The sequence below is a fragment of the Miscanthus floridulus genome, chromosome 6 (genome assembly GCF_019320115.1).
Source record: "Miscanthus floridulus cultivar M001 chromosome 6, ASM1932011v1, whole genome shotgun sequence".
Lineage (NCBI taxonomy): Eukaryota > Viridiplantae > Streptophyta > Magnoliopsida > Poales > Poaceae > Miscanthus > Miscanthus floridulus.
Window position 1 is genome coordinate 121,875,669 of NC_089585.1, and position 22,571 is coordinate 121,898,239.

A 22,571-nucleotide genomic window follows, 5' to 3' on the forward strand; every position below is an offset into this window, starting at 1 on the left:
GCAGTGTGCCGGCCGCGCGACGCCGAACCGTTCGTGGTGTGCTAACCACGCGACACAAGTACACAACCACTCCTTGATTCCCCTCTCCTCCCTTCCGCATTCGTCTACCCCAGCCGGTCGGACTTCTCGCGCTCCAAGAACTCGGCGAGGTAACTGCTCTCCACACGCCCTCCCTCTCTCCCTTTCCCGATCTTCTCTCGCCTCTTAGCTCCTCTCGTCGTTGTGAATTAGACCTCCCCCCAACGCCCACCCCCTCAATCCCCAATGATTTTCCACGATGTTCCTCGCGGTGGTTTCCATGATTGATTGATCCGTGGGGATCCAGAAGGCCTCAATTGATATGATCTGGGAGCGATTGGGTTAGAGCCATCAGCGTATTTGGCAAGCGGGCTCCGATTGTCTCGATTTCGCACGGGCAGATCTAGTTGATTTTTCGTACCGAATTCTTTAGGGAATTGCTGGTTTGCCGGGATGTTAAGCAATTCAAGGATCTGCTTGGCTCCGGGCTGGGACTTGGGAGCATGTGGAATGGGGTTAGGTATGCGATTGCTTTTTTTCCCGATCGATGTTGGACAAGGGCACGCCTTGTTCCCCTTAACACGAGTGACCGGCTAAAGGTCACCTGTTGTGCGTGGTTGTCATGTTTAGCTTGGGTTTCGATCTCCTGATTTGTCAGGATAACATGCTGACACTGGGGGGAATGCTCATACAAGACATCTCTTGCTGCAAAATTGATGAGGATCAACAGATTAGAAATAAGGCGCCAAAGAGAAGGATTAGGTAGGATATGTGAAGAATAATACAACAACTATATCAGTGTAATCTGTATCAAACTCCTGTGTAGGAGTGAGTGCCTTTTGCACTGTCTCCAAAAAAAAAAAGTGACCTCCTCATGTATGAAACTTAAATAACTAATCAGTCAATGGTTACACTTTTGGGGCTGATCATGCCTAAAGCATACATCAATTCTGTCATACAACAACAACAACAACAAAGCCTTTAAGTCCCAAACAAGTTGGGGTAGGCTAGAGTTGAAACCCATCAGAAGCAATCAAGGTTCAGGCACGTGAATAGCTGTCTTCCAAGCACTCCTATCTAAGGCTAAGTCTTTGGGTATATTCCATCCTTTCAAGTCTCCTTTTATTGCCTCTACCCAAGTCAACTTCGGTCTTCCTCTGCCTCTCTTCACGTTACTATCCTGACTTAGGATTCCGCTACGCACCGGTGCATCTGGAGGTCTCTGTTGCACATGTCCAAACCATCTCAACCGGTGTTGGACAAGCTTTTCTTCAATTGGCGCTACCCCTAATCTCTCATGTATATCATCGTTCCGAACTCGCTCCCTTCTTGTATGACCGCAAATCCAACGCAACATACAACATAGCAGGTCTAATCGCCGTCCTATAAAACTTGCCTTTTAGCTTCTGTGGTACCCTTTTGTCACATAGGACACCAGACGCTTGCCGCCACTTCATCCACCCTGCTTTGATTCTATGGCTAACATCTTCATCAATATCCCCGTCCCTCTGTAGCATTGATCCTAAATATCGAAAGGTATCCTTCCTAGGCACTACTTGACCTTCCAAACTAACATCTTCCTCCTCCCGAGTAGTAGTGCCGAAGTCACATCTCATATACTCAGTTTTAGTTCTACTGAGTCTAAAACCTTTGGACTCCAAAGTCTCCCGCCATAACTCCAGTTTCTGGTTCACTCCTGTCCGGCTTTCATCAACTAGCACTACATCGTCCGCGAAAAGCATACACCAAGGGATGTCCCCTTATATGTCCCTTGTGACCTCATCCATCACTAAAGCAAACAAATAAGGGCTCAAAGCTGACCCTTGATGTAGTCCTATCCTAATCGGAAAGTCATCCGTGTCTCCATCACTTGTTCGAACTCTAGTCACAACATTGTTGTACATGTCCTTAATGAGCCCAACGTACTTCGTTGGGACTTTATGTTTGTCCAAAGCCCACCACATAACATTCCTTGGTATTTTATCATAAGCCTTCTTCAAGTCAATAAAAACCATGTGTAGGTCCTTCTTCTTCTCCCTATACCGCTCCATAACTTGTCTTACTAAGAAAATGGCTTCCATGGTTGACCTTCCGGGCATGAAACCAAATTGGTTCATAGAGACCCGCGTTATTGCTCTCAAGCAATGCTCGATAACTCTCTCCCATAGCTTCATAGTATGGCTCATCAACTTAATTCCCCGGTAATTCGTACAACTTTGAATATCCCCTTTATTCTTGTAGATCGGTATCAATATACTTCTCCTCCACTCATCAGGCATCTTGTTCGATCGATAAATATGGTTGAACAGCTTGGTTAGCCATACTATAGCTATGTCCCCGAGGCATCTCCACACCTCGATTGGGATACCATCCGGTCCCATCGCCTTACCTCCTTTCATCCTTTTCAATGCCTCTCTGACCTCAGATTCTTGTATTCTCCGCACAAAGCGCCTATTCTTGTCATCAAAAGAGTCATCCAACTGAAAGGTTGTGTCCATATTCTCACCATTGAACAATTTGTCAAAATACTCTTGCCATCGATGTCGGATCTCATCCTGCTTCACCAAGAGATGCTCCCTTTCATCCTTAATGCACTTAACTTGGTTGAAGTCTCGTGTCTTTCTCTCACGAACCCTAGCCATCCTATAAATGTCCTTCTCTCCTTCCTTCGTACTCAAATGTTGGTAAAGATCCTCGTACGCTCTACCCTTTGCCACACTTACAGCTCGCTTTGCAGTCTTCTTTGCCACCTTGTACTTCTCTATGTTGTCCACACTCCTGTCATGGTACAAGCGTCTATAGCATTCTTTCTTCTCCATAATAGCCCTTTGGACTTCCTCGTTCCACCACCAAGTATCTTTAGCCTCGCGTCCCCTTCCTTTGGTTACTCCACACACCTCTGAGGCTACCTTCCGAATGTTGGTTGCCATCTTGTCCCACATGTTGTTTATGTGTCATATTATATGGTAATTCTAGGTCCTTCACAAACTGTTTCTGACTTACCGCAGGACCATGGTGCTGCTGTATTTGTTTGTAGATAATAGTAGCATACCTGTTTATGAAATTGCATTGCAGTGTTTAAATCACACTGCAATAACATGTCTACCGAATAGCGCTGCAATGTTTAAAATTAGACTGCAATAGGATGTCTTTCTATCCTAACAGATTTCTTTATATATGCATAAAAAAGCTTATATGCTGTCTGTCCATCTAGATAATAACCTTTAGTTCCAGGAAGTTATTAATGCCATATTGTGTAGATCTATGTGTATTCATCTAACATGCCACTGAATGAGTGTTCCTAGGACATTTCACTTTATATGGCCAGTCCCACAAAATGTGGTTGCAACCAGTTCCATCGTGATATTTCTCGTGTTCTTGACAAAATTGTTGTATACTTCCTATAAGATACTACAGAATCACAGCTAATGATAAAACAAGAGCGTTCTCTTTTTTCTCGAACATCACTGTATTTCCTTTTCTACTGTCTATAGAGTAAACTAATGTACGCTACTTGCATGCACACCTGCAAACCTTTATTAAATACTAATTATTTTTCCAGTCCTTCATATTTCATTTGTTTGTGTGTTGGGAAGTGGTTAGAGTTCTTTCAGTTATCAGGTGACAAAATGGTTATGTTTAATCATGCTGTTATTTTCCTGGCCCTCGGTTATGATTCTTTGAGGCATTCAACTACTTGTAGTATCACTGATGTATATATTAGTATTGATGTTCATCATCCAAGATCAAATACATCCTGCTAGGTCATTACTTGCTAATGTGCATCTGATTTTGCTGTTGTCAGGATGGAAATGTTTTTCGGCAGCTTTCTCAGTGAATCAGCATCATCGCAGAGCCTTTTCAGCCACCCGGATGTTGAGAGGTGCCCATTCCTGAGGAACATCAATGGAGCTACAACCTTTTCCTTCACTTCTGCTTTGCCAGTAGCTGTAAGATCTGCTTCCTATGACCTTTTGTTCTAGCAGCGATTAATGTCATCGGTTCATCTGTTCCTTGACAATACAATCTTTTGTGCAGGCCCGAGGAGGCAAGGGTCCAATTTTTGAGGATGGACCAGGTTTTGAGTCAGCATTCAAGCTTTTCCATGGCCAAGATGGAATAATTCCCCTTTCAGAAAGATCATATGTATCTGATGAAAATCACAATGAGAGCATTGATGTCAAGACTGAACCTGCTCTGCCATTTAATCCATTGGCTGCTAGAGCAGCCTCAATAAGTCTATCAGCATTTGGACCATTTGGTTTTGGCTTCTTCAACGGTAAGGGCAAAAGGCAGAACAAGAAGCCCAACAATCTAGATCAGTCCCACCAGAAGCCCAAGACACCAGATCAGTCTTCGATGAAAGTGTGTTCCAACTTCCAGCGCTTCTTTTCTTCATTCTTTGTCTCATTCCATTTACATCTGATGATACTTTATGGCCATATTATTTGATTCTTTCCATCCTAATATCAACCCAAGTTTCAATGTGTAATGTTAATTATTTTACATTTCATCCAACTCAGAACATTCCTAGTTATCCATTACATTGCTATATCCAAAGGCGAGTGTTGTTGATCAGAAAACAATAGCTATCTTATTCTGCTTGCTCTAATTTATGGGATCAGTGTTCTCATTCTCTTCCATTGGTCTTTTTTCAGCAAAAAGGAGTCAACCCACCATCACATGAGGCATTCAGCGATGAGTGGTTGGAAAATGGCCAGTGCCCACTTGCGCGGTCTTACCGGGCAATGAGTGGTGTTTTGCCCCTTGTCGCCAAGGCTTTACAGCCACCAGTTGGTATGAACCTGAAGTGCCCACCTGCTGTGATTGCTGTCCGAGCTGCCCTTGCACGAACTGCACTTGTGAAATCCCTGCGACCACAGCCCCTGCCCTCGAAGATGGTAGCCATTGCACTACTGGGGATGGCGGCAAACATCCCTCTTGGGGTGTGGCGGGAGCACACCAAGAAGTTCTCTCCTCAGTGGTTTGCAGCTGTCCATGCCGCTGTTCCGTTCATTGCAATGCTGAGGAAGTCTGTTGTGATGCCCAGGACTGCGATGGCATTCACCATAGCAGCCTCCATTGTTGGCCAGACTATTGGGTCAAGGGCCGAGCGCATCCGTCTAAGGAATCAGGTGGCAAAGGGTACTGGTGATTCTGCAACAAATACTGCTATGTATCCAAACAAGAATGGGCATTGCAGCGACACTGAAGGCAAGGCATGGGATCCTCTTGCGACGAAGATAACGGGCTCAGCTGCTAGGGGTTCTCCTGCACCAACCCCAAGTATGTGCTTCTGATTGTATTATGGGTGTGATTCATGCAAATCTCTGAAGAGATTTTGCCTGAACCAGTTTATTTATCTTATAGTGTCATGTAATTGCCTCGTGTGTCCCTGAAAACTGAGCTGTGCCCATGGAGCGATAAGTGGAATAAGAGGTGCTACCATAATAGTATGGTAGCACTGTTTGCTGTGTTGCTATGGTCGAGATTGATGTATGCGTCTGTAATTTGATGCTGCTGCATTGCTATTTAAAAACCATACCTTGTCTGATTAAAGAAAAAGTCTGCATTGTGTTAAACTTTGAATGAACTGTCATGTGAGCGTTCAGGGAGCTTTGTTGTCTGCATGTATTGCATATATGGTTTGGTTATGTGAATTAAAATTCTATGCTGATTCCTGGGAATTGACATGATACATGGTGTGTTAACTCCCTTGGTTAATGTGTTGTGGCATTTCTCGCTTCTGTAAATCAGCTGAAGCTATCACATATTTTTGAAAAATGGAAGTTTCCCCCCTTCAGCTAAGTCTTATATCATTTGATCAGTTAAAACTTGAAGCTGTCTGTTAGCATGTAATATTTAGAGTTATGAAATGAGGCATATGTCTCGACCCTGAAATAATATAGTTCTGCTGCATTCTGTGAGAATGCTGTCTCTTTTTATGTCTATATATTTAGTTTAAGGCATTATATGTAGGCAGTGAAATACAATTCCTGATCATATGTCAAACACTCAAAGTTGAGAAAGCAACATGCAAATTGCAAAGGCAGCACTGTAATTCTGCTGCCCCTCTGAATTTCCTTCCATTATCAGGGACTTTTTCTGTCTGTTACGTGCAATTAGGTCCGCGCTGAATCTTTCCTGTGTTCATTGTAACAGGTGGATTACGATTTAGTATTTGCTTAGCAAGGGTATGCCTTGGAAACATGGGTTGTTGTGTCTGAACTCTTGACGTACTCCGTCTGAACTGTAGAAGGCACGATCCAACTTCAATCACCCCAATACCCCATTGCTCAGGAACAATCCGAATGTTTCCTAAGGAGAACTATTACTGCATGCTATCTGCCTAACATCCATCCGAGCTCAGTCACTCTCCAATGTAGATATGACATACCTTTATCTCTGCAATGATGCAGATGGTAACTTAATCGTGGCACCAAAACATGCGTCGCAGAAATCCCAGTCGCGTTTATCAGCACAAATCTAGCCGCACGGACCGCAGAAAATGTGGCGCTGCCGCGCTGGTGTGGTAGTGGTAGCTGGACCACCCACGTGTGGAACGTACCCGGACCCGGACGTCTCCGGACCTCCGGTCAAACAGATTTTCCACCAAATTTGTGCTCCTTCCCGAGTTCTGGTTCCCGTCCACCGGCCGCACAAGAAGTGGATGGATACGACCGTCTTTCCTCCCCGAGTCCTGCACATTTCTGCTCCCTTTACCAAGATGGCAAATGGAAACATGGTTACTTTTTGTATGCGTGGGCGTGGCTGCTACTCTCCGGTCATGGGTCATGTTTTTGCATCCAAGCTTCCAAGGACTAGACTTGCAGTGGATGGATCCTAGCGAATGGCGACGTCGCCAAAGCACATTCAGGTCAAGTCGTACTAGTGGGGTGGAACTGAAGGCAGGATTAGGTCCATGTCTCAAAGAGGCCCGACATGTGAACTGCCTCGTGGGCCTTCAGATAGACGGCCCCATCACTAACGCGTCTTCTTTCGGCCTGATCCTTCGTCCACCTGAATGATCCGAATTAAAAAAAAAGTCTGAATGAGCGCAAATTAGATGTTCAACATGTGTAATCCTCTCATGGAAAGACGGCATGATGAAGCCATGGACAATAGAAAATGACGAGATCCGCGTTCTTCTTCCTACCTGTGCTTTTGAATTCCTAGCCCAGATTTTAATTCCGCCCGTGTAGAACGTTGAACCCACCGACGATCACACTCACACGTTTGGGCGCTGTCAAAATCAACACATGAGATGAGAACCGTTAGTTCGCCAAAAAAAAAAAATCCCGGTGAAATTTCTACCTACTCTCTCTCTCTCTCCCTTTCGGAGCACGTAACAGATAATAAAAAAAGGGACTCGCTATGAATTTTAGTTTTCTTTTAGGTGACGGTTATTATATATATTTTATACTAAAATTGCATATTTTGTTAAATGCAATTTCTGTAGACGCAATCTACAATTTTCGGTACCGAGAATAAAAAACCAGTTAGAAAAAATCACAAGCTCAACAAAATCTAATTTATGTTGGCACAAAAAAATTAACAATTTACAATTATTTATATAGGAAGACAAGGACAAAAAATAATAATATTTTATACACAAAGATAAATAACAAATTATAAAAGTAACAATTTACTTATACTAGTTGGTGGCATAAAAGTGTCGCCTAAAATCATGTTAAAATTTATGCACCTGAGATATAGGAGGAGTGGAAAAAAGGAACCCTTGAAAAGTTGAAGTCAAATCCGCTCACATGTCGTAGTGTTAGGCTCTTGCTTTTCCTCCTCCCATTATTCCCGAGTTGTAACCACCTGCTGCTTCTCGAGTAACCCTCCCTCCAATCGCAACGAAACAGCCAACTGCTCCATGAGCAGCTACCAGTACCACCAGCCGATCGCGTCAGGCCCGTCCGGATGTACCCTCGCATCGCATCGGCATGCACATCCACATCCACATCAAATCTACTGTATAGATGAAAGAGCCCAAGTTGACTCGTACCAGTGTCCAGCTGATCTTCTATCTTCCAGATTCCAGAATCCAGATCCTGTGTGTTCTGAATTCTGACCAAGAAGAGCCAGAGAGAACTCTCCACGAACTCGCTTCGCGGACTCGTACTCTCCTTCCGGCCCAAGAAAAAGCGCACGCGATAACCCAGCGAAACGTCAGCCACGAAGCTAGAATTCAACGCCGGTTTTTTTACAAAATCTGCCTGTCGGCTGCCGCACCCGCACGCGCAGGCCAAGTGACGGCGGCTCGTCGTCGGCGCCCGTTGCTTGGCCTCGCCTGCTTCGCGCATCCGTGCATCACAGCTTACGTACGTTACGTCCGCCGCCGCGGCGCGGCCGTGTGGACTCGCGGGTGGCCGCCCGCGGCCGACGCGGTCCGCTCGCCCGCCGCGCACGGAACTAAACCAAACCATGAGGATGCGGTGTTCTGGAGTCTAGAATGGTAAACGCCCATGGATTAGGGGCGCGTTTAGTTCGGTAAAGTTTGCACCTACAAACTTTGCATAGTGCACAATTCTCCACGGTAGCATTTCGTTTGTATTTGTGAATTATTGTTCAAACATTGACTAATTAGGCTCAAAAGATTCGTCTCACAAAGTTAAAGCAAACTGTGCAATTAGTTTTTGATTTCGTCTACATTTAGTACTCCATGCATATACCGCAAGTTTAATGTAACGAAAATTTTTTTTTATATAGTGCACTTTTGGAGAACTAAACCAGGGCCAGGTCGCCTCGCGGTTCGTTCGGCCGTCGTCCTGGCTGGGCTGCATGCTCTCCTAGCACCGTGTCTTCTGCCGTGAAGAAATGGTCGCCGCACTTTCGATTCGTCAAGATATGCACGTACACTCACGGAATGAATAGTCAAGAATGGATATGCATGTGTGCAAGCGATCGACGTACGTTTGTACGTACACACAATGACACAAGTTGGTCGATGGTGAACAAGTACTCTAACAAACCGATCATCCATACGCGAATGCCGACTGATATATGGCTTCTTCACGAAACTGCATGCCATGGTAAGGTAAGGTGACGTCACATGTATGATACGTTCCCGGCCGTGCACGTACAGTAGATCATCCTGCACTTAGCTGGAAGCGGGCAGTGGAAAGTGCGCAGCCGGTCGCGTAGGTTCGAGTTCCTGCGACGCCGCCATGGCCAGGAATCCAGGATGATCGAGCCATGCCATCTGAACGGGCGAGTGTCCACCGGAAATTAGCTTCTGGACGCGTGGCAAAGCACGCAACACGCAATTAACCATGTGTTCCGATCCGAGGCGCGCGCCATGGGTGACGACGACCAAGTGTGATACGTACGAGTGCGACCGCGTCACGTTTCTTCGTGTCCAAGCTTCATCACATCCAAGCGGCCGCTGGCATGGCCAAGTTCGCACAAGCCCTGACGTGAACGCCTCTATCATCACAGATACCCCTGCCCAGTCATCACACACAAAAACTCTCACAAGCAAGCGCGCTCGACTCCGTTTACATATGAACACGTACGTGCGCGTAACGGTGGAATTTTAGTTCGCTGCTTATACAACAATAGTATAAGGAGGAGAATTGAACCGGCAAACGTCGGTTGATCTCTCGATGGTCATGACGCTTACGAGATACGAAGCGGAGGAGAGCAAGGAGATGGAGGGCCTCCGGACGCACGCCGAGGCGCTGCTCACGCTGTCGTCGCCCGTGTCGTCGTCGATAGGCGGCGGCACGCCGTCGTCGGCCGCGGCCCGCAGGGCCATGGCGGCCGAGGGCGTGTTCGAGTGCAAGACGTGCAGCAAGCGCTTCCCGTCGTTCCAGGCGCTCGGCGGGCACCGCACCAGCCACACGCGGCTGCAGGCGCGGATGCTCAGCGACCCTGCGGCGGCAGCGGCCGCGGCCGAGAGGGACAGGGCGCGCGTGCACGAGTGCGCCGTCTGCGGCCTCGAATTCTCCATGGGCCAGGCGCTCGGTGGGCACATGCGCCGCCACAGGGGCGAGGCGCCGCCACCCGCCGCGCACGACAACCCCGCGGCGCAGACGGACCGGGACATGCCGGACCTCAACTTGCCCCCGTTGGACGACGACGGCATCGGCAGCGGCAGCGGCGATGGCCAAGGTCCACAGCAGTCGGATGATGATCGCGGCTCCGAGCCTCAGCTGCTCAACCTGCTTGTATAGCTTAGCGTGCACAAACGGACGCGTGCGTGGTGATTCAGAGTTGTAAATGAATGGTTACATAAATTTTGGAACCAGAACATGAAATGGAATTCTTCGATGACTAGCTTAGTTTCATAGGTTGTTCGTGGATTTAGGGCCTGTTTGTTTCGCCGAGTAGCTACTAAATTTAGTAGTTTTAGTCACTTTAGTAACTTTTCAATCAAACACAATGACTAAAAGCTACTAAAAGGATTTTAGTCATCTCTAGTAACTCTGGAGTTACTAAAAGTGACTAAACCGTTTAGTAGCTACTAAAGTTTAGTAGCTCGAACCAAACACCCTCTTAGTTGGTTCTTTTTTCCTTTGTATAAAGCTATTGGTCGGTTCAATTCATTTGTTTGTAAGTAAAATTGTGAATATATTGTTGCGTCAACCACTCAATTGGTGGTTAAGTGAAATAAATTTATAACACACAATTTATCGAAAAAGGGGTAATAACAATCACTTCCAACTAGTTGCTCATGGGAAGTATAGTAAGGCAAGAATTCCAGGATGGGGACGAAGCGCTCAAATCGTACAACCAGAGGGGAGTCAATAATTATCTTTGATCGAATCACAAACTAATGACACCCTTCAAGTAAGTTATATCAATAATGATTTGCTTGCACAAGTCTTTACGGGAGAAGAGGTCATGGATGTGATTTTATAGATGGAACACGACAAAGCACTTCAATCCTGATGATTTGCTGAATGTCGTTGGTTTTTTTAAGTAATACAAGATGATCTTATAGCGTTGTTTAAACATTTACTTCTTTTCAGCTTCAGCTTTGGCTTTATAGCTTTGTTACCAAAAGAAAAGGAACCTATACATATAAAACAATTCCACCCAATTCATCTTATGGATTCTAGCTTCATTTTTTTCTAACCACGTATAAGTTGTAAAAGGGTGTAGCTCGTAAAATTTTAAAGCTACACAAGTTGTGTTCATATATTAGGTAGATACATTATAGGAGGAGTTGGCATTCACCACAAAATCTTACATGAATTGTATAGGAAGCAATTGAATGGTGTTATTCTCAAATTAGATTTTGAGAAAGCACACAAGAAATTAAGTGAAATGGTCCTCTCTCTTTTTTTTGAGGAAACGAAATGGTCCTCCGTACAACAATATTTACGAATGAAGTCTTTTTTCATAGAAATGGTGCAGTTCGATTGGGCGGTTTGTTAGAAAACGATGCATGGTTGTTAAAGTGAATAACGATATTGATCATTGCTTCCAAACAAAGGAGGGTCTTCAAAATAATTGGTATGTTAGAAATATACCAACAACAAGAGCAGTGATGGAGCCAAAATATGATTTTTACTTTTTTAGGGAGCCCAACAGAACAAATTTCTTCAAAGTTTAGTCAAATTCAAAAACTTTCAATAGAAATTGTACGTGCATAGGGGTCTGTGCCCCCTTCCCTCCTCCCCCCTCCCCTATCTCTACCACGGTACCACCGAACAAGAGTTAAGGAGGATGGATAAATCATAGAAGTAGTTCCCCATTTGGGGGACGAGGTATCTCTATCCTTTGTGCACGAGCTGTCTGAATCATGACTTCTTTAAAAATAAGAGTTGTTTAACATAGTTTTATAAATTTGATGCTCTATGTGTATCACGCTTGTATCCTTTTTCTATTCAAGGCCTATTATTAATGTTATTCGAGAATAGATTTACCTCTTTTCAGTAAAAGTAAGATAAACCTATATAGTTGTTTGAAGATTTACCTCTTTTCAGCTTCAGACTTTGGCTTTATAGCTTTGTTACCAAAAGAAAAGAAACTGAAACATATAAAATGATTCCACCCAATTCATGCAATGGTCCTCCACCCAACAATCTAAAAATAATAATAGAATCTGTAGGGGCTTTAGCCCCCCCTCCCCCTCCACCACTGAGCAAGAGTTAAGGAGGATGCATAAAACATAGAAGTAGTTCCTCATTTGGGGAATGAGGTCTCTCTATTGAAAATTAGTGACAAAGATTGGAAAGAAGGAAAAGATAAATATCGAAACAAGATTAGCTTTTGCTCTTTGAAGTAAAGCTGTCATTCGATTGCAATTCATTTGTTGTATGTAAACTTACTGATCTGACAGCTTGTTGCGTCAATTGGTGGTTTAGTGAAATTTCTCGTTTTTGCTAGCATCTCTCCTCTAGTTAGTGCCGCCCCGTGAAACGTTTCCCATGCAAAACTTGCAGCAAGGCTGGTTCCTCGTCGAATTTGTGATCAGGTTTGTTCGCAAAAAAAAAATTGTGATCAGGTTACCGGGTCTTCATAAAACTCAAAAAAACTGTGATGTGATGAAGTTCATCCAGACTATTTGGGGGGAAAAAAAGTTCATCCAGACTTCCAGAGAGCCGAAAAGTCCAACCTCCTTAAAACTGGCCCGTTCCTGGTTTCAGGGAATCTTGGTCCTCGAATAGCTCGGCCGAACGTTTTAAGCTCTGGGTTTCGCAGGAACTTGTTGCAACTTGGAACCACCGGTATTCAGACCTCTTTGTTGAGTGCCACAAGCCACAGCACTGGTGACGCTCTCGACTTGTCACTCATATGCCACTCATAAGCTAGTAGTACTGTACTTACTAATCACGTTTTGCACACTACTACAGCCCAAATATCAGTCAGGAAAGAGATCGATGTGAGAGGAAATGGATCAGGCTTCAGGATGAGAGAGCTGATCACATCATCGTGGGGACCGTGCTAGCTAGTTTGTAGGCAGAAAAATTGTAAGGTGAAGTAGTAGTAGCAGGGACAGAACTGTCTGATCATCAGCTTATTCTTTTTGCCACTCTGCACCAAAAATTTACCGCCTCACTGAAGAACCTCTCCCCAGGGAAATGAAGTGACAATCGAGTAGTCCTGCTTTGCCCAGATTCTAGTACTGGGGACTCCGGGAGGAATCTGAGGACGGGAAGTAATAATAGCATAACTCATCGGCACCGTGTTACCATGTACTACATCCATCACGATTCTCAGTATTCACGCGGCAGCACGGCCCGGGCTCATCACGCGTATACGGTACAGTACGTGAACACGCGAAGAATAGTTTTAAACCCACTAGCAGAAGAGAATCAGATCACTAGGCAGTAAAAAGTTCAGACAACGAGGTGAAAGTGGTAGCTCTCACGGAAATCACAGGCATATTCAGCAATCAGCATCTAACAAGCAGACGGCATCAAACTGGACTACTGGACACTTATCTACTGTTCCCGACGCAAGAAAGAAGGCACATAGGCCGGCGCCACGCCAGGTCGCCGTTTTCCGGCGGGACCAGCTAAGCTCATCGATCGCCGGACGACGGCCATATGCTACCAACGAAGACGCCCACGTCATCCCTTATTATTCCCCTGCGCGCTGCAGGAGATGACCAGGTAGCCGTCTTTCTTGCCCTTGGGCTTCCGTGGGATGCAGCGGTCATGCAGGTCCCCGGCCTCCTTTGCCAGCTCCAGCTTTATCACCCTGCCATGTACTCATCGTATTCAGTATTCAGCACGGCTCAGATCATATAATCATCATATCACTATCTCATCATCACTATTCTCGTACGTCGCACATGGCAGTAGTGTAGGGGTATGTACAATTTCTTATTTCTAGGCACTCGTAAATGATGCAGGTTGTTCAGACCCCGATTGCGATCACTGCTTCAAAGCAAAGGTTTGAAATGCCTGACAAAGCCTGCTGTTACAAGCTCACATCAGTCTTCAGGGTTACTCTTTCAAAGAACGAACCGTGCAGTAGTAACCAGTTTATGAGTAGCTTCACACTAATCCTTCTGAAACGTAGAGCGTGCGCGCGCCAAAAGCGGCTCAGGGATTTGGGTGCGCCCGAGCCTGCCCAGCTCGGCAGCTCGCACGGAACAGGAGCAGGTCCCCGCCAAGAATTGAAGCCCCGGTCGTTCCTTCCTGACGAAATTCTCTACCCCGTCCCAGCGATCAGTGCCGTGGTGCCTGGTGCGCGACAGCTCCGCGAGATCTACTTCTATTTATGGAGGTGACCACTACTCGGGCGTATCTTGCGCGTACGGCAATGGCGTGGTGGGTTCAGCTGCGGCCATGGGCGAGCCAGAGTCTTAACTCCCCGACTAGGACAGGCTGGTTGGTTCAATGTAACAGTGGCAGCTCATCCTTACTCCTGGGCGGCATATGACTATGAGCGAGAGAGGCGTCCCGCGTAAGCGACGGATCAGTCTCCGGCGCCTGCCGCTCGCGCCGTCGCGCCATTGATTGCGAGAGGGATGGGTCTCGTTGTTCCTTACCTCTCCGCGTTGTACGACGACGACCGCCGGAGAACGGCCAGGTCCTGGGACGTCACGTGGTTGGCCGGCGAGCGCTTTGCGGTCTCGATGATGCTCCCGCTGAAGTACTCCTTGTCCTCCAAGATCTTGGCGCGGTACGACGGTAGCTCCACGGCCGCGGTCGCCGGCGGGCGGGGCGGGCGGGCGCGGCCGCGGTGGTGGTGATTGTGGTGATGCGCGGGCGGCATCACCGGGGAGGCGCGCGCGTCCCGCACGGACACGGACCCGCACGAGATGAGCTGCATGAGCACGGACGACGCCCTGGCCCGGCCGCTGCCGCTGACGGCCGCCACGACGCGCCCGTCCGCCTTGATCAGCGCCTCCAGCGTCTCGGGGCTCGTCGACGCCGTCGGCGGCGACGTCTCCGCCCTGCTCAGCTCCTCCTGCGCGGCGGGAGCCAGGAGGCGCCTCTGGTGACTGCGGCTGTCCTCGGTCTGCGTCGCTGCGTCCGCCGCGCGCTCCTCGCCCTTGTACACCACGTACTCGCCAAGGTCAGCCGCGCCGCATGCGCTGGAGCTCTTCATCCGGTGCGCCGGCCTGCCGTGCGCCTCGCACCTGGCAGAGGACGAGGACGTGGGCGTCTCATGAGAGCCGGAGGACGACGAGGACGCGGCCGCCGCGTCGAGTAGCGCCGGCGGCACCGGGTGCAGGCGCTCGGTGCCCTTGAGCACGTACTCCCGGCCGACCACCGGGTGGATGTAATCGTCGTCCGCCAGGTCGTGCCACACGAAGCCGTTCCGGTAGCTCCTGCGTTGCAGCGAAATCGCGAGGAACGCATGTCACGGCGTGGTGGGTGCACCACACTAGTTTGCACTTTGCAGCATTGACCAAAACGAGAGAAGATGCCCCGAACCTCTTGGACGCCCATGAGTACATGCGCGCCATCCCTTTTCCTCTCAGTGCGTCGAGCCGGTCGATCACATCTGCGCGCACAAACGCAACGGCAACACAGAGCAGAACGCTGAGCGCCATTACAGCGGAAGGCAAAATGCGACGAGATCACGAGAAGCTGGCGCAAGGAAAGCATTCGTATCGTACCCCGGAGGTAGAGGCCGTCGGGGCAGGAGAGCGCGACCTCCATGAAGTGCGGGTGCTCGAGGTGCCTGTTCCTCGCCAGGTAGTAGACGACCGCCGCCCTCGCCGGGCGCAGCCTGGGCGGCCTTGGCGGCGCGGCCATCTCGGGGCTCCTGGGCTCCTGCTCCCGCCACTGCAGCCTCGCCTGCTCCGCTCTCGCCCTGCTGCCCGCCACCACCACCGCCATGCTTACCAAACCGCCGCGCTCTTTGTCGCTGGCGCCGTCTCGTCGATGGAGTACTAGCTTAGCTAGCGAGCTCGTAGCGTTTAAATGGCGCGAGTGCGACACAAGGGAAGGTGCAAAAGAAAGGGCTCAGAGGCGCAGCGCACACACTGTGATGCAGGCATTGAAATCGTGCTAGGACCAGCTTGCACTGCAACCGTAGCGATGTGTCACTGTGTGCGGCTTGCTGTACACTAACCGAAGTGAAACTGTGGAGCCTGTGATTGTGAAAGGCAACTGAGAAAAAAAAAGATTGGTAGAAAACTCTGCCTGATCTTGTTGTTTTCTCCTTGGTTCCTCTATGGCTCTTGAGGTCAACTAGCTGCTGGAGCAGTGCATTTTTGTATGGCAGGCAGACCGTCCTTGTGCGTTAATTGCTGCTATGATGGGAAGTGCCGCTGCTAGTACTTATTAACAGGAGCTTAATTACTGTCGGTGTTGACTAGCTAACGAGGCTTGCCGGGTTGCAAAGGCTTCTAGGATGGTGAAAAAAATGGCAGCTGGTTTAGCGCTGCCAACGAGTACTACAGAGCAATTTGTTTTAACTTGCGCCTTTGACTCACGAGGCCCACACCAGGCACACAACGCCTGGGGCATGGCGAATCGACGCTGACCAGACGCGCCGGCGAGTCCAAGCTCCAAGGCCAGGAAAGATGGCAGTCCCTGCTGGTCCAAGACCAAGGCCTCTCCATCGCACTGTAAAAAGTGTGTAGTACCTCATACTCCGGACCGTTCCAAGTTTCCAACGATTTGTTTACTGGCTCTACGTTCTGCTTTGATGTCTGATGCGTGTCTGCGCTGCGCATACAAAAATGATCTTGTGCTGTACATCATCAGCCTCTTCGTTGGGTTGTATTTGGCTTATAAGTCATAATTTATCAGTTAATGAATAATATTTTTTTTTCATCAAATCAGCCAACAGTACTTTTAGCCATGATTTATAAGTCAAACCAGCCAAACAAACAGGGCTCATGTGAGTGGATCGAGTAAGGGTGTACCGCGCTGATGTTGGTAACATTTGGAAGCATTTGCGTGCAGGGGAAGGCTGCAATCCCTGTCCTGCCCACTTGGGGCCTCCGAGTTCCAACCCGCTGCTCTGCGTATGCATGCATGGGAGAAGATGGGACAAGTATACTAATCCGAGCCACGTGAGAGGGGACGAGGGGCCACCACAGACCCACGTTTAGGCTAATCAAAGCCGTTTAGGATTGGGCCCCCGGTGCCCAGTGGCCCACCTCTCAGCGGCTCCCTGGGCAGTTGAAATCACACCGGAAAATTTGAGTATTTACTGGCGCAGGGGACAGGCGGTGAGGACAAGCGGGAGGCTCCACCGGCTACGGGATGAGACGAGACGGCAATGCCGCGCCAGGTGCGGAAAGCGAGAGCGCACGACGGGCGGGCGGCGACACCGGGGAGGGCAGGCCGCAGCTACCGGGGCGCGCGGGGGATCGCGACTGCGTTTGACCCACGGAGTCGGAGACGAACGGGACGGGGCGGTGCGGACTGCGGAGCAGACGCGCGGCCACCGCGCTGGGCCGTTCGGGCGTCGAGATCCGCGCGCGGTGTGGTGTGAGCTTGTTTTCGCCTTTTTACAGCAATTCCTCGTCTTTACCGCGCCCCGGTAAGCGTAGCGCACTGATAAACCGCCGTGGCTACTCGGGCTTTCGGTCAGGCGAGCAATCGATGGCTCGCGTTCACGCAGCCGGTCCGGTATCCTGCATTCCTGTCCAGAGGCTCATCGTACTGGACGCCGACGCGTGTTTCTTTAATTTGGAATGGCAGATTCGGCGGAGCCAACGATGCTGGTGGCCTGTTCGTTTACGTGGATTATTTGCTGATTTGATGTAAGAGAAAAATATTATTTCAGCTTATAATCCACGATCGTATATGATTGTAATTCGTATAAGCCCGGCCGAATAGACTGCTGTACTCCTGCCTTACCTGGCATGCGATTTATTAGAGCTTCGGGAAAAAAAGTCCACATCCGTCTCCAAGTGAAGGAAAACAAACACCAGAGTTATTGTTTATTATTGCGGTGCGTTGGTGAGACCTGCTAAAGCTGGAAGCTTGTGGCGCGCGTCTGCAAACCGAGCAGCAGTGCACGCGTCGGAGACATGCAACGGGTCGTCCGATCTTTGCTAGAGTTTAAGAGCAGCAGAAACTGACGAGGCCTCAGATCAGCCCGAACAGAGCTGGAGTCGTGCACCGTCGTACTCCCGAAAAAACGCAATTCTAACTTAAATTCTGAACAACTTAAGCTAGAATTGCGTTTTTTTTAGGGAGGGAGTAGAGCTCGATCGAATCTCCAGGGTCACGGAGAGTGTACTCTTGCCTCTGATGCGTTTGCTTTCTGCTGCTGCGCGCCTTTTCTTCACGTACCGCGTCGGTCCAGCCCACGCCGCCGTGAAGAGAGAGGACGGGAGGGAGGGATGGGAGAAAAAATTACAAAAATGACACTCGAAAGAAGAACTCTTTGATTGTGATGACATATTATGATGACACTCGGGTGGATGACAAGTAGCTCCATCTATGTCTATAAATGTAGGTCCAGTATCAAATCTATAAATGAGTCCTATTTTTGCAAATCGCCCGGATGGGAGTGGGATCGGTTTTCTTCGATGCGATCCGGTACAGAGAACATGCGTCGGCCGCACACCATTGTAGCCGGAGATCATATAGTGGAGGTTCGGACGTTGGACGGGACAGCAAGCGAACTACTACTCTACTCCAGTACCGTGTTGCGTTGAGATCACCCAACGCCTTTTCTGCTTGTCCTGTTTGGGCCAAGTGGTCTACACAAACCGCGTATAGCTGACAGAGGCCCAAAGGCCGAAACGCACTAGGACTGATGGGTGAAGTGAGTGAAGGCCCATGAGGCCCCATCCAAACACCGGTCATCAGGCCGGTTCGACCGAGTCGAACGGCAGTCGAGCCCAGCGAGATCGCACAGAGTTCCGTCCGCACCGAGCCGGCTCGCAAACCCCTCACAACCCTCGCCGTCGCCGGCTGCTCGCCTGCTCCTCCTCCCCGCCGTCGCCATGGGTAAATTCCGCAAGCTTGGCCGCGATTACTCCCACCGCCTCTCCCTGCTCAGGTCTTGCTTTTAACCCGCATCAACGCCTCTATCCTATGGCTCTAGCCTCTACGTTGCCTTGCCCGCTAACCTCTGGATTTGTCTCCTCGGCAGGACGATGGTGTCGCAGCTGGTGAAGCACGAGCGCATCGAGACCACCCTCGCCAAGGTACTTTATTTCCCATACCGGTGTTTTTTCGAGCAGGGACCTGTGGTGGCGCGGGCAGGATTTGTGTTCCAGGAGGGGTGATCGTTGAATGCGTTTCCTTTGCCGTGGTTCGTTTCAGGCGAAGGAGGTCCGGCGGAAGGCGGATCAGATGGTGCAGCTAGGGAAGGAGGTAATTGGAACACAAGTCCCCTGATGCTAATTAAATTCCTGCGTGAAATATCGGGGCATTTCGTGGTATCCATGAATCTATGCAGGGCAGTGGCTGTAAACAACCTAGCAATCATTTTTGCGAAGTATGCGCATAGGTTAGAAGTATTTGTAAGAAAGAAATCAGTGTTCCTATATTTGGCCGCCGCTGCTTCTCAGCGTCCGGTAGGATTCACCTCTACAATTCAGATGAGATACTTCTCCACATGGCCTGTATGCATTGCTGCCTGAATTGGAGCTGGACACTATTGGCCACTGATTGTCTGATTACCACTTCAGAAATAATGCTTCCTGTCTATTTATTTGACACTCTGATTCATTGAAATCTCAATGGACACTTATAAGTAGTTTCTTTCCAGCTCTTTTTAAGCAAAGCAAAGTTTTAAGCAATCAGACCAACACCTTTGTTTTAATCGAGTATGCAGACCAGCATCTTTGTTTCTGGCACGGAACTTAGCATCTTTTGTTGTCAATGCTAATTTGTAATAAAGGATCCAATAACCCTAACATCCTAGGACCCATTTGGCATGGCTCCAGATTCTGATTCACTCTGGAAGTTATTCAAATTCACCCTGAAATAGCGGCGGAGCGTGGTGATTAAACAAGGAGGAAACCAAATTGTTGAGTACAAATCAATATATAGAAACATTTTACCGCTTCAGTCTAGTTTTCTTAATACCTTCTCTTATTAGAAATTAGTAATTGTCTTCAGCAAAGAAAACATAGCATTCTATCAAGTACTAGCCTTACTGCCCAGGTTCACCTCCAGGAGGCTCCCCCAGTGCCCTGAACGTGTTTCTTTGATTAATCAATTCAGCTGTGCAATCGTTTGAATAGCTGGTTGGGTTCTAATTCTTAAAAGAGAGGATAAATTGACCGCATTCCTTCTGCATCTGTGCGAAGGGTGGCAACAAATTGAATTGATTCATTGGCTGTATGGGAGGCCTCAGTGGGCACCAGGGTTCCTCATTGTGAAGGGCAAGCATGGCGTGGAAGGGAACTCAGTGCAGAGGGCAAGCTTGCCTTGCATGGGAGCTCAACATGGAGGGCAAGCTCGGCGTGGGAGAGATCAGTGTGGAGGGAAAGCTTGCTGTGAAAGAGAGCTCAGCATGGAGGGCAAGCTTGCCATCAAGGAGGAGCTTGGCACGGAGGAGAGATGGGACCGGGATCTCAGCATGAAGGGCGAGCTTGACCCCGACAGGGAGCTCACATCCGAGGACGAGCTTCCCACCAATGGGGAGCTCAGCGTCAAGGAGAGCCAACCGTAGCGACAGGGGATAATGCAGTTGGTGAAACAGTTTGATTAGTCGCACGTGAAATGAGGTTTTGATTGACTTGCCTCACGTGTGCAAAACGGCGAATCAATTCACTGTGATTCCCACATGGAGCCGACGGAAGAAAAGGCATTTGACGGGGATTTGCTGGTTTCTTAAAGGAATCAGCGGCAAGAATCTGTGTCAAAGGAGCCCTTAGTCATGGATTAAACTTTTTTGTGGACACCCAGTAGTCCTAGATATGTTATTCTTTTGTCAGAACCAGAAAAAAAATGTCCCAGAGGTGTATGCAATAGGCATATGATTTAGAGCCCTATGCCCTTCCTTAGAAGCTTATTTGCAACTGAAACTTATTTTTTTCTGGCCTGGGTCTTGTTTTGATTTTTGGTGACTTGATGTCTTGAAGCCAACAATGCAGAAACTTATATCATATATTGACACGATATGTAGGGTACTGAGCATGCAGCAAGACGTGCTGCTGCGTTTATTCGGGGTGATGATGTCGTTCATAAGCTATTCACTGAGCTGGCCTACCGCTACAGGTAATCTGTTTTACCTGCACATGGATTCACACAATTTACAGTATCTGCATTCGATTTGTGACTAGCCCTATTTCAGAATTGGTGTGATGTTGTGATTTTGATGTCTGAAATAGGCAATAAGGCATAAGGAGAACAACTACAGTACAATATTTAATGTATATTTCAGAACCTTAGTTCTAGCAATAATATGAAGATTTTGGCATTAAAAACTTTTACTATTCATCTAAAAGTTGTATAATGATTTGTATGATAACACAAATGTGAAAAGTAGAATAGAATGCCATGTATTTGGAAGCAGAGTGGATTGGAACTAATTGTATATTCTTATATTCCAGAGATCGAGCTGGCGGATACACAAGAATGTTAAGAACCAAGATACGTACTGGTGATGCTTCAACAATGGCATACATCGAGTAACATTCTTTATCTATTTCTTGGAGACCGACTTTACCCATACAGTTTCTCACAGGGTGTTATAGTTTGGTGCTTGTTGCAAGTTCATTGTTCCTTGGTACTTCCTTTAGTGAAAGGAGCTGAGTATATATTTCTAGCCAAGTACACCCTCTGTTTTTAAATATATGACGTTTAGGACAAGCTAATTAGTTTATTTTAGCTTGTCCTAAACGTCATATATTTAAAAAATGGAGGGAGTAATTGGCTTTGCTTGACATTGTTACATTCAAATAGTTCAATATGAGTCAGACTGCAGAACCCGTCAAATGACATATAGCAGATTCCTTGTAGTCATGTATTTATCCGTTATGTCATATGCAGGTTCGTGGACAGGGAGAATGAGCTTCGAGAGCCCAAACCAGCAACACCGCCGCCGCGTCAACGAGTTCCTCTTGATCCATGGACCAAGTCACGTGCTAGCCAACAATGGGCAGGACCTAAAATCACCAAGACCTCGGAATCAGACGGCTTATGAGCTAGTGTATCTATGTTCCATAGAAAGTTTCAGTTATTTTGCTTAAGTCGCAGGAGATTTTTTTTTTCTCTGGAGATAACTGCCGATAGAATAATTCAAACTTTATTGTCATATTGTATGCTTCATTGCTTCTAATTCATCAATTGAAGATTGCAAGGCTGTCCACAGAGGACGTTTGGAACGAGCGAGATGTATCTCTGTTTTGCTTATTGCAGTTGTAACAGATGTAACTACAGATTACGATTCGTGTATGCATCAATCCACCAATCCTGTGTCCGTGGATCGTTATCGCAGTTTCGTTTCTGATTCTGTCTTTCACCATTGATAGACCTCAACTGTAGTTTGTTGGGTTGTTTTTCCTTCTGTGCTCCTGATCGCAGTTTACCGGCGTCAGATTTAGATCGAACTGTGGACGTGAGGTAAACAAATACGCAGTTTACGGGCGTCAGTATACCCTACTCTGCGCAATCCCACTGGGATATACTGCAGTGCTTAGCTTGAGTATGGGACCATGCAATAAGCAATGAGCCACTGATCAGTTTAAAAGATTTATGATATAAATAAATGAG

The 22,571-nt window shown here is 47.8% G+C and overlaps 4 protein-coding genes across 4 annotated transcripts; 3 read left to right on the top strand and 1 right to left on the bottom strand.

Moving 5' to 3' along the window:
- Positions 1–5,633, top strand: LOC136456794 (uncharacterized). The gene is made up of 4 exons (XM_066456779.1): positions 1–149; positions 3,824–3,968; positions 4,057–4,383; positions 4,677–5,633. The coding sequence occupies exons 2-4, from the start codon at positions 3,825–3,827 to the stop codon at positions 5,316–5,318; spliced, it is 1,113 nt and encodes a 370-aa protein (XP_066312876.1). The 5' UTR covers positions 1–149; position 3,824; the 3' UTR covers positions 5,319–5,633.
- A 3,841-nt stretch (positions 5,634–9,474) lies between these two features.
- On the top strand, positions 9,475–10,315 carry LOC136459385 (zinc finger protein ZAT8-like). Its single transcript, XM_066459252.1, has one exon. It carries the CDS (start codon positions 9,630–9,632, stop codon positions 10,197–10,199), a length of 570 nt encoding a protein of 189 aa, XP_066315349.1. The 5' UTR covers positions 9,475–9,629; the 3' UTR covers positions 10,200–10,315.
- A 2,966-nt stretch (positions 10,316–13,281) lies between these two features.
- On the bottom strand, positions 13,282–15,932 carry LOC136459386 (protein SOSEKI 5-like). Its single transcript, XM_066459253.1, has 4 exons — positions 15,551–15,932; positions 15,366–15,435; positions 14,474–15,259; positions 13,282–13,677 (listed from the first exon to the last, which is right to left on the bottom strand). The coding sequence occupies exons 1-4, from the start codon at positions 15,771–15,773 to the stop codon at positions 13,548–13,550; spliced, it is 1,209 nt and encodes a 402-aa protein (XP_066315350.1). The 5' UTR covers positions 15,774–15,932; the 3' UTR covers positions 13,282–13,547.
- A 2,813-nt stretch (positions 15,933–18,745) lies between these two features.
- On the top strand, positions 18,746–22,297 carry LOC136459387 (uncharacterized). Its single transcript, XM_066459254.1, has 6 exons — positions 18,746–18,903; positions 18,997–19,051; positions 19,170–19,220; positions 20,983–21,074; positions 21,410–21,487; positions 21,849–22,297. Exons 1-6 carry the CDS (start codon positions 18,848–18,850, stop codon positions 22,000–22,002), a joined length of 486 nt encoding a protein of 161 aa, XP_066315351.1. The 5' UTR covers positions 18,746–18,847; the 3' UTR covers positions 22,003–22,297.
- The last annotated feature ends 274 nt before the right edge of the window (positions 22,298–22,571 follow it).

Bases quoted from the DNA above. Each gene is read 5' to 3' on its own strand.
- LOC136456794 (XM_066456779.1), top strand. From the start codon at position 3,825: ATGGAAATGTTTTTCGGCAGCTTTCTCAGTGAATCAGCATCATCGCAG. The intron at 3,969-4,056 runs GTAAGATCTGCT...TCTTTTGTGCAG, and splicing joins CTTCTGCTTTGCCAGTAGCT to GCCCGAGGAGGCAAGGGTCC. The intron at 4,384-4,676 runs GTGTGTTCCAAC...GTCTTTTTTCAG, and splicing joins CAGATCAGTCTTCGATGAAA to CAAAAAGGAGTCAACCCACC.
- LOC136459385 (XM_066459252.1), top strand. From the start codon at position 9,630: ATGGTCATGACGCTTACGAGATACGAAGCGGAGGAGAGCAAGGAGATG.
- LOC136459386 (XM_066459253.1), bottom strand. From the start codon at position 15,773: ATGGCGGTGGTGGTGGCGGGCAGCAGGGCGAGAGCGGAGCAGGCGAGG. The intron at 15,436-15,550 runs GTACGATACGAA...TTGTGCGCGCAG, and splicing joins CGACGGCCTCTACCTCCGGG to ATGTGATCGACCGGCTCGAC. The intron at 15,260-15,365 runs GTTCGGGGCATC...GCTGCAACGCAG, and splicing joins TACTCATGGGCGTCCAAGAG to GAGCTACCGGAACGGCTTCG.
- LOC136459387 (XM_066459254.1), top strand. From the start codon at position 18,848: ATGGGTAAATTCCGCAAGCTTGGCCGCGATTACTCCCACCGCCTCTCC. The intron at 18,904-18,996 runs GTCTTGCTTTTA...TCTCCTCGGCAG, and splicing joins CACCGCCTCTCCCTGCTCAG to GACGATGGTGTCGCAGCTGG. The intron at 19,221-20,982 runs GTAATTGGAACA...CACGATATGTAG, and splicing joins TGGTGCAGCTAGGGAAGGAG to GGTACTGAGCATGCAGCAAG.